This window comes from Malurus melanocephalus, unplaced genomic scaffold (genome assembly GCF_030028575.1).
Source record: "Malurus melanocephalus ecotype Western Australia unplaced genomic scaffold, MMel_1.1 scaffold_23, whole genome shotgun sequence".
Taxonomy (NCBI): Eukaryota; Metazoa; Chordata; class Aves; order Passeriformes; family Maluridae; genus Malurus; species Malurus melanocephalus.
In genome coordinates, this window is record NW_026623255.1 from 4,318,365 (window position 1) to 4,329,751 (window position 11,387).

An 11,387-nucleotide genomic window follows, 5' to 3' on the forward strand; every position below is an offset into this window, starting at 1 on the left:
TCCGACCAATCTATATGAACAGTCACTGAATTTACTGGACATGGAACTGGGTTTATTTAGTAGGATTTTGCTGTGTAAGGAAATTCYAGTCCTCATTGTAATAATATGTATTTGCTTATAAAGAGCGTTGTTCAAACATGGACGTGTTTGAGAGGTTGTGACTTGTTTGGTTTTCTGTACCATCATACCTACAGAAGCATCATAGCTTCTGTAACTGTGTATCATCACCACTGACAGATAAGAAGACAATCCTGTGAAAGCATTAATTTTTTGCTTCTTCCTTAAAATTAATTTATTAATTTATCTCTATTAGTTGCAAAGGCTTGGTGTTGGACATTGAGGAAGGAAACTTTCTGAAACTTGCAGAAGATGGAACAGTTTTAAGGTAATGTTGACAATAAATCTATATTGTAAAATAGAAGTTTTATTGTTAAATACCCTAAAGCGTTATCCCCTTTCTAAATGTCATCTCTCAATTTWTAAATATTTAAAATACTAATTTCAGCATGCATGCATTTATTTGCTATAAAAGTCTAAATACTTTCTGGTAATGCTGTGCTCCGTTTCTGTTAATGTTACTTAGGGAGTCCTTCGGTAATGTTTTGATGTTAGCTCATAGTAGATAATATCTCGTTTTTAATAAAATCTGACACTGAGGACAGATTGATCTCGAAAGTGCATTGATTTTTTTAGTGGCTACCAATGTCCTCTTTATCCATTTCTGCTAAAATCCAGTGTAAGATTTTTTCTTTGGTTTGAGAGTAACCTGGCTTGGGAGGCAGTGCTAATGACTAATACTAATGAYTAGAATGACTATTATCTTTGTGCCATGCACATTCAAAATTCTACAAGCTTACAATGTATAATTGAAATAGAGATAAATTAAACAGAAACTGATACATTCAGAATTCTGGGGGATTTCCTCTTAAAAATTATATTTTGCTTTCAGCCATMATTTCAGTACATCTTTAATTCATCTTTCCCTCCTTCTTTTTCATTTTTAAAAATAGAAGACTGCTGTTTTGAATCAAAAAATATGAAAAGTAAATATATCTAATGTATATCAATCCCAGTCCCATTTCTCCCTAATTTTGTTCCAGAATGGAAACGTGTCTAATTTAGTATGCAAGGCAGACTCTACTTTTTCWTTCCTCTGATAGTGTGTGGGAGAAGGAGCTTGAAGATGCTAAGGAAAATCAGACCTCATTAAAAGAAGAGAGAAATACTTTTGAGTCATTGCTCTGTATCCCAAAATTCATTTAATAGYATGAATTTTGGAGTACTAAATGTAGAATTCAAAAGTAAAGTGTATATCTCATTAAAGRGAAGGTTTACTTAATACAAGTTACTTCTCCTGGCATTATCTGCTTTTGCTTCAAAATGGGACCCAATTTGATGGTCCAACTAGTTAATTTTTAATGCCTAAAGAGCTGCTTGCAGGACTCAAACTAGCMCTTTTCCATAGTCCTGCCCTGCATTCTGTGAATGTTACCAGGCTTCAGAATGATGTATAGGCTTTCTGCACTGTGCTTTATTGTGTAGTGTATATTGATAGCTCAAGTATAGYGAGTGTCCTCACACAATTGAAAACATTCGAGCAATACAGAGTGATTGTGTTAGCAGGTGAGGCACAGTAGCTGTGTCCCCAGCCAACCAAACCTTTGTGTAGTAAGGCTTTTGTCGAGGATGGAATGTATATGATAAAAGCTTAGGTCCTGGGAAACTTCTAAGCTATAAAGAGAGTCMGTTTTGATCAGCTTGCATGCACTGCAGTATTCAGTTGCAGTGTGTTACTTTGCACAAGTGGTAATTTGGATGCTTTCAACCCTTTTCTGTTTTGTTTTGTTTTTTTTATAAACAACTTAATGCATCGAATAGGGCAAGCCATGGAACAAAGAGCATGACATTYGAAGAGATCCTGGAGATCTATGGAAGGAGGGAGTGGAAGCATTTTAATACAGTCAGTGGAATGGTTTCACGCACAGGTAGCTATACTTTAGCATGTCCTCTTTGAAATTGCTCTGGTCCCTTCAGTGCTTCTATTATTACCACAGGTTTGTAAAAATWCTTGAACTCGGAATTACTGGAATAGGCAAATGTATTGGGGGARACTTGATTTTTATGTATTTTCAACTTCTAGTACTGGAATTCATCATAAATTAATTTCATGGTATTTATTTTATAATGAGACAAATGAGCTGACATTATAGGTATGTTCTGGTTATAGTGGTGGGCACACTGTTCCTTGATGAAGCAGACTGGTGCTACCAGTACTGTGATTTAACCCAAGCCAGCAAYTGAGGACTATACAACTGCTCATTTACTCCCTCCCTGCCCAGGCCCTGAGGGCAGGAGAATCAGAAAGAATGGTAAATTKCATGGGTTAAGAACAATTTAATGAYTGAAACAAARTGRTGTGATAATAAATATGCTAATGTTACTACTAATAATTATTGTAATAAGGAAACAATCTCAGAACCCAAGAGGAGCAAGTGATGCACAATACAGTCCTGCTGACTGATATCCTATCTGATTTAGGACATATTTGGCTAATCTTAATTTTTTTTTTAATTGTTGACTCACTGCCATCAGTGCTGTTAGTGGAGGTCTAGGTGCAAGTGCAAAGAACAAAGCAGGTCTGGAAATAAAACTTCTTCCCTTGTAGTTGAARTTTTTTGGGTTTAAGATAGGAGTCACTCTGAAGGAACTGTGGCTAGGTTTGCATGCTTTTTCTGTGTTTCCTTTCTGTTTTACTTTCATCTTGGCAGTTGTAGCACACAGGAAATACCCACTTAAGGTGCATTTTGTTATGAAATGGAGATACTTTCTTTGAGATTTTGCTGACTACAAATGCAATGTTTATTCTAAACTGCAGATAATCTTTTGGAAAAGGCATGAAGAGAAAGGTTTTCATTGGTTATATAGGAAATGTACCTTTCTTTTTCACTGAAACATGCTCTTGGTCTCTGTGGTGAATGTTAATCCCTGTTTTGCTGATTTGTTCTTTAATACTCCCAGGAGACAGCACAGACAAGATAATGAAAAAAAAATCACTAATAAAGTCATTTTACTCCTAGGAGAGAGTTGTTGAGCATGACCTTTGTCTGGGGGGACATTTGCACCTCCTGATACATTTCTGGGGACTCATGTAATAATGTGACCATGCCTCCCCTTAGGCCAAGCTGCTGTCTGCAGCATGTGTGTGAAAAGGACATGACTCTGTAAGACCTGTCCAAATGGCTCTGAAACAATTTCTCAAACACTTTGCTTGTGTTTCCACCACTAGGGAAATATTGTGGAATAGTTGAATGTGACCATCCTGACTCTTAAAACTTGTAGTTCTCCCCTTTTTCTTTCACCTGAACTTTTAGAATTTAAAAATATCTTATTAAAATCTCACTGCCTTGATATAAATAAACCACTTTAGTTGCTAGTTATGAGAATCAGAAGTGGGAATAAAGGCTAACAAAGATGGGGAAACAAATAATGCCTATTACCAGTAAAATCCAAATAGGAAATTATTTTATTATTTAAATGGAATTTTTATTTGTGCTTAAAACATGCAATACAAAGGTGTTTAAAATACATTTTTAATTTTTTTTTCCAGCTAAATACTATTTGTATGATAATTACTTTGACCTGCCTGGAGCTCTCTTGTGTGCAAGGGTTGTGGACAGCTTAGATCTGGTAAGAACTGAATTGTATGAAAATTATGTATTGCATTATCTTTTTCTTCCACCACCACACTTCTTGCATGCATTATTAAATGCACATGATTTGGATATGAACGGCATCAAGGTCTTTTTCTCATTTAGACTATTCCRTGTTGGACTTACTGTATTAGAGTTGTCTCTGAAGATATTAGTGAGCTACATGGCATGTTCAAAATRAAAGTACTTCCACCAGAGGGCACAAATAACTAGGATACTAATAGAAATGTGCTGTTTCCCCAAGTTTACYCTGTGATATGCAGAATATAGTTTTGTAAGTCTCTTTCAATTATACTTGATGGTACTTGAATAAATATAGTCTAAGTTTTCTGAATGACACAATTTGCTACTTTGCAAGTTGTTAATGAAAGCTTAATTTAATCCTTTTTGAAGCTTCTTTTTGTCCTAGATATGTTGATCTGTGTACACAGATATAAATACAACTCTGGGATAGTATCTTTTTATTTTTTTTCCTCTGCTGAACAGTGAGCTGAATTCTCAGACTGGAAAATTCTTAAGATGGTGCTTTTTAGGTAGATAGAATGTCCAAAATTCTACTTTTGAAGTTTGATTATAATTGTCTTGTTGTATAAAAGGAGGTTTGAATGTTTAACTTGTGTGCACCTGGAGGTAAGAGAGGGCTTTTCTCTTAGAATGACTATATTGGTGTCAAAAGAGTACTGATGTAGTCTCCTGGCCAGAGGTACCAAAGGGCTGCAGGCCTGAAAATTGTCAATATTAAACCCTGTGTGCAGAGTGAAAGTCAGAGCTGTGAGATGAGTGTCTGGGTCTCTTTGGATAATAGGTGGCTTGCTGCTTTAGCCTTCACTCCAAAATAGCATGCTGAGTAGCTTGCTGCCTAAATCCAAGTGCTGCATGAAGAGTTAGCTAAAATTAGCTTATCAGGGAAGCATGGAGGACAGGTGCTCGGTAAGTCTCTTAATTTTCTGCCTGATTAATCTTCCCCTAAGCTGTTAACAGCTAAGAAACCTGTTACAGTTGTGTCACCTGTACTGTATTTACTTTATATTTAATTTAGACTCAGCACAAATCACCTACTTATTAAGAGAGAAAGCACATCATAACATGTGTGCAATAAGCTTTCACATTCAGTTACCAGTTCACAGGCTGGAGCACTGATCCTGGATCAGTGCCATCTTCAGCCAGAGGGAATTAAAGCCGTGCCATTTCTCTGGAGAGCTCCAAGAAGTGGGTCATGCACCCTCTTTATCCCCTAGCAGTTCTCAAGTGTTTCACTGGATGTCGGCCCAGTTTCAACCAGAGGGTTACAGTAATGCCCTGGAAGGTTAGCATCAGCCACTTGAGAAAGATGCAAGGCAGGAGGTGATTAGCCTCTCCCAGCCCAGAACTCATGCCTGCAAAATGGATTAGAAACTATCACATTTTATTCTTCTAGAAGAAAGTAGAGCCTTCTGTGTCCTGTTCTGTGAGCCTGCTTAGTAARTGTGTTTTCTTACCATTTCCAGACAACATTCTAGGTTCAAGAAGGCTTTCTACTGGAAGCAGATAGGAGAACTGCTAAATTTGGATTCACAATGGATTTAGACAAGAGTTAGATGCTGGACCATCCTGCACTTTTAAAAATGTATCTGTTTTTGCTGTGTCCAGAGCTAGAGCTCTTAGATCGTTTCAGACAAAGCTTGGGAGCTTTTTAGTGGTTTTGATCTTTATACTGATGAGCTATACAGAACATTGCTTGTCATGATGGTTCAGCTAATAAAATCACATTTTGTAATCACACCAAAATCATGGTGGACTGCGTGGCCATGTATACAGTTTTCTGTCGGCTTTTTGGGATCAGTCAGTTTTACTTTACATCTTGCATGCAACACTTGAAGATTTGCAAGGAATTAGTCTAACAGTTACTTTAGTCTCCTGAGTTCAAATGTTTTGAGGGAAATGTACCCAGTTTTAAACTAGTATTCATCTCTCTTCAAAACAGCACTCTGAGGAACTGTTGGTTCAGTGTATTGGTCTTTTTTTTAGAGAAACAAGCAAAAAAAGCCAAAACTCCAAACTAAGGACTAAGTCAGCCACATCGAGTGTGAGGGGAGCAGATGGTTGAGTCTGTCTGCCTTAAGATGAGTACTAGCTTAGGCTACTTCCCTTGCCACTAGGCAGATACTCCCCAGTATGTCCTGTACATGGCTTTGAATAATCACCCTTGCTTAGCATCCTTGACTAGCTGATGCTGACATGTGAAACCTTTTCTCTTTATTAGCTCTTTTATGTGTTGGTGGGGCAGTTTGCTGTAGGAATGGACTAAAAAAAAACTTCAGAAAGCCACAGCATCATCTCTTTCCTGCTCTTAACCTGTAGAACTGATGGACGATGAGCAGACTACCATAGTGCTTGTCAGTTACGCACAAAAGACCTTGTTTGTGTGACTTGCTGATTGTGAAAGTAAATGCAGACTGTTCTCTGGAAGCCTCCATGGCAGATTTGGACTGAAATAGCAGTTTGTTTCAGTATATATAAACTATATTGTTTTGGGTTTTGTTTGGCAATAATAAGGGTTTGGTTTGGTTTTTTTTTCAGTTTCTGAATGTTTCCCTCTCTACAAAACACTTTATGTTTACAAAAAATACCGTTGTGCAGGCATCAGTGCAGGTGTCAATACATAGAGGGCAGCAGTGCCCCGAAACCTGCTAACAGTTGCCTTGAAATTTATCCTAATGTAGGTGTGGAAAGCCTGTAACAGCACTGCAGAAATACTTTCCGTGACCCATAAAGACTATACCACCTGCTTTACTGCTGCCAGGTTACTGTGTAACTGAGCACCTCTTACAGGCTCTGTAGCTAATCCTCTGCTCTGTAATAATGCCTGGCTGTGTAATTGCATCTGTTTCATTCATCACTGCTAAAATTTGTGAGTTTGAGGGTTCTGTGGGGCTCAGCTGGCTGAGAATGCCATGTGAGATGCTGAAGGGGCAGCTGAGGTCAACTGGAGCTCTGCTGTCCCTGGGACCTTTCTAGGAATGGCCAGAGACTGTTCACAATCAAGGATTGCCTTCCCCGTCCTGCCAGAGCTGGGGTTTGGCAGTCTTCAGAGTACAATGCAGTGAAGTGCTGCTCAGCTGGGCTTCTGGATGAGTATTTTATTCACTGTGTGGGGTAGAGCTGTTGGCAGAAGGGCATTACCTCTAAATTATAGCAAAGGGATTTGCCAGTTTTTAAGGTGGAAGGTGATACGGGTGTCAGGCTGTAGATAATGTCAGCATGTTAATTAAGTTCAGTATCTGCAGCCCTAGGCACTTCTGTTCCCAAATGTCAGTGGGATGCTCATTCTGTAAATTGGTGTTCTATCTGATGCTCCCCTTTGCTGTAACATTTTAGAGTTCCTCACAAATATGAATCACTTCTTTCCCCTTCCTCCTCCCATCATAACCTTCTTAAGAGGGACATAACTTGTCTTCAGTTACCCAAAGTTAAGTACTATTGGGTCCCGATGTCCTGAATACAATCTTAAGACTGTCTCACTTGTATAATTTTGTTTATTGATGGCATTTCTGTCACTATTTCAATATGAAAGCTTGTAATAGCTGATGCTTGATTTAATGACTTAAGTTCTTTTGACACTTACAGCATGATGGTCAGAAAAAATATGACTTCTGGAAGGACATGGTTGCTGCTATCCAACATAATTATAAAATATCTGCTTTTAAAGGTAAGTGAGTTCACTGAAGGCTCACTGTAACAGCTGAAATTTTTATGTGTGCTTGCCAGAGCAAATATGTTTGCAAATATGCTGTAGGCTACTCAACACAACTTTTACTTTTCAAGTTTATAAACAGTCATATAGTAGACACATGTTTTTCCTGGAATAAAACATCTTTATCATTACTTTTTCTGTTTCACATGACTGTTTTGATATCTGTATAACATTTCTGATGTGCTGTATAATTTCATTTAGAAGAAAAATGATTTCTTACTATGACTTCTATGGTAATGTGAACATCCTTGAACTGTGTTTTGAATCTATTGCTTATGATCTTGCAATCATATATAGAATCAGAAATGCATTGGGGAAATTCAAGTACCAACTAATACTTGATTATTTTTCTTAATGCTCTAGTTTTGATTAGAATTCCTCATGTATATTGACACAATAGAGAGGAGACTTTGAACTTCCTAGCAAGGGGACATTTTTTTTTAATGACATTGTTTCTCCACCCAAAGCCAACCTTATAATGCTGTAATATAAATTAGAATTGGAAAACATCTTGAATACTCTTCAGCAAGAAATTATTTTCCTTCACAGACTTAACTTCAAAGTTACTATTAGGCATATAAAATAATGAGTTGATAATAAAGGCTAACCATTGCATGTGCACACAGTTAATTAAAATTGTTTTTAGTGATATTTCTTGTAAAACATTTATATGCAGCTCAGTTCTGAATTCTGAACTATTGTTAGCATTACCTTGATTCGTGTAGCATTCATTAGACACAGGTGTAGTTTGAACTTTTTGTTCACCTGAGCTGTCCTAATTCCTGTGTTCCTTTCACATGTAATTGACAAAATAGTTTCAGAGAGATTCCAAACAAAAATAGAAGTTGATACCAAGATGCAAATGGTAAAAGATAACAGAACATTCCCAAAGTGCTTTGTTTGTTGTTTTTATTGTGTTTCCATTGGAGCTTAGAGGGTGATTGGTAGTTACGGATTCCCTCAGGAACTCATTTGTACACAAAATAAAAGAATCCTTTCTTTTCTGCTGATATGAAATCAACCCTAATCAACTGTAGCTATTTTTTTAAATTTTTGTTCATTCTTTTTTCAAACAATAAGGGCTCTTTTTTTTTTTTCCTTAAGTGTGTATCATGCACCAAAAAGAATAATTTTTTTAAGTGTTCTTTGAAAATTAATGAGATCCAAAAAAAAGTTTGGACTAACTTTGAAGTCATACAGATAATTGCTCAGTTACATTAATATGTGTCTGCTTATGTGTATGTGTGAACATTTATGTTTATATCTATCTACCCGGTACCTATTTCTATATGTAAATCTGGAATCTGCAAACAAAATTTGTGATATGACTTAATCCGTTCTAGCTTCTGTCAGAGGCACATGCATCAGAGTATTAAAAATACAGGAAAATGTAGTAACTGATAGGAACAAGTTTTACTGGATAAAACTCTGTAGTATCAGAAGTGAAACAATACAGATTATATGCTCTACTTAAATATTGCAATACAAGAAAGTTATATACTGTGTCCTGCATCACTTTGAAAGGCTTCATAGTGTTTTTGTTTTCCATTTAATAACATGGTCCAGTAGCTGAAGCACTCAACAGGGAGTCAGAAGAACCAGAGATAATTTCTTCCTGTATCACTTACCAGTGATATTGCCATGGAGCATCTCTTTTTCCTTCAGGCCCCTCTGTGAAGTAAGAATAATGGTTCTAATCTTCTGTCACTTCTGAGAAAGAGATTTTATTTTTCTCATTTTCACATCTAACATAACTTCCTGAGGAAACTCCTAAACTTGTCTCCCAAAATCTACATACCAGGAAGCCCCGGTGTCTTTCATAGCCTAGAGTCTGGCCTGAAAGCCACAGGCTTTTGACATAACTCAATGTCTTGTACAGGGTTTAACCCTTCAGAGAAACACAGTGTTCAGTAACAGTTAGTAAAGGTAAAATTTCAAAAGCAAACCTATTACGTGGTCAGTTGAGGGGACGCAAAGTTCCCAACTCGAGACGCTGTCTTAGCGGTGCCATTGTCAGTGGTGGAGCAGAACGACTGACCGCTTTATTTTTTGAAATCTGCTGAGTGTTTGTAGTTCACTTTGATTTGTTGTCAGTATGCCCTTGTGTCTTTATGTCCCTTCTCTTTTTCACATGATTTTTTTGATCATAATCAGGTGTCTGATGGATTTTGCTTTTCATTGTCTTAGCTATGGTAATTGCCTTAGATAATTGCCCTATGATATTTTTCTTGGATGGCTCTTTCAGATAGGCATGATTGTGCTGACTCAGCTTGATGAAGGGTATTAACCCACTCTTCTACTTGCAAAGAAGTGAAGAACTGAGGCTTGAAAAAGGAAAGTAAGGGAGTTCCCTAATAGTCAGACATTCAGTTATGAAAAACAACTTAAAAATGAATCTGTAAAACAGCACTATCAGAAAAGCATAGTGTTAAGATAGCAGTGGACACAGGTATTTGAAATGTGTCATTTCTTACCTACTAATACCTGCAAGAGTACGCTTTGCAACTGATACCAAAGCTGAACATTACATTATATCAGACTTCATTTTCTTCTCAATGTTTTATTCCTGTTACTGGAATATTTTGCCACTGTATGGTGATTAACATTATCTTGATTGTGTTGGATTTAGAGGATGTTCTATAAATATTAGTGACAAGCAGTTTTAAAGGAAACACCATGGAGCAATGTATTTTACACTATTAAGATATGTGGATGTATTATGGAAAAAAGGGTGCTTTTCAGAGGACTAATAAGACTTTGAAGTACTGAATAATTATTTCCTTGTGAAAAAAATTCAGAGTAGATGAGATTTTTTTTGGACAGAAAATTCATTAGCTTTTTTAGGGAAATGTTGCCAAATATAACTTCTTAAAGCAGAATTTTGTAACATTTCTTAACTTAAAGGCTACTTTCTCTCTCCTGAAGACTTGTCTTCCCCTGCAATTTTCTTGACACTTCTGAAAACTGTAGCATCTGTGGCTATATAGTTTAAATTGTGTATTTGTAATACTTTCAATCAGTTTATAAGATTATATTTCATTTCGGAAGTAAAAAAATCATGGCTGATATGTAAGACTTCATAAATTGCCCATAACAAGGCTTGATGGGATGCACATGTTTTTGATCACAAGTTTATGGTCTTGGCAGAAGATAGTGAATCTAGATGTCTGTGATATGTGTGTTTTATCTTTTATATGCAACTTCACATATAATAAACAAAAAGCAAAGATGCTTTTCTGGCCAAAATAAAACCATTTTCAAAAATAGTGCAAAATACTAGTAGTTCCTAATGTTGTTGTTGCAGTAATGAGATATCTTTATTTGTCTTAATTGTTAAAACTGCAACAAAGAAGCAAGTAAAAAATAAATTTGTTATATTCCCTTGCTGTGTTTTCGAGCTAAATACAGAAGGGATTGTTTGGTTGCTTCATGTTTTTGATCATGTAAGGTTTCAGGAATTTCAGTACTTCTTTGGAAGTGATTTTGTACTATTACAGGCTCTTAAGGTTTCCTTTGAATCTCATGTTGGATTTGCTTTCCTTTAATATCCAAGATCCAGAAGAAATGGGGTTTTTGGAAGGGCTTTATCCTTAGATAAGATTGCTGATCTTCATGTGGAGAAAATATTAAAAAACAAAAAATCTTACAGACTTTCTCAAAGTCTCCTCTAAACTGAAAATCCAAAGCTAAAATGAAAGTATAAGTTGTGCTTATGCCACAATTTACTGTATTATCTCTTGCTTTTCAGTTTTAAGAGTTGCTTTCCTAGTGACTTAATATCTGAGCAATTATGAAAAGACTAAAAAAATGGGCATGAGGTACAAAGCTGTAGACTTATTTGATGTCCTGCATGTTCGGGAAACAAAGACACAAAGGAAAAAATCTGATTTAAAGTGGATGGATGGATGGACGGATGGGATGGACAGATGAGATGGATGGATGGA

At 36.5% G+C, this 11,387-nt stretch overlaps 1 protein-coding gene across 3 annotated transcripts in view; it reads left to right on the plus strand.

Annotated features, from left to right (window-relative positions):
- The window catches only part of LOC130589065 (5'-nucleotidase domain-containing protein 1-like), a 14,926-nt gene extending 3,539 nt beyond the window's left edge, over nt 1-11,387 (plus strand). Inside the window, exons 3-7 of one of the 3 annotated variants that reach the window (XM_057390208.1) lie at nt 314-385; nt 1,879-1,985; nt 3,608-3,687; nt 7,317-7,398; nt 9,010-9,679. In XM_057390208.1, coding sequence (XP_057246191.1) covers nt 314-385; nt 1,879-1,985; nt 3,608-3,687; nt 7,317-7,398; nt 9,010-9,077 — 409 coding nt within the window. In that variant the 3' untranslated portion in view covers nt 9,078-9,679. The other 2 variants (XM_057390207.1, XM_057390206.1) reach the window with 2 other exon arrangements.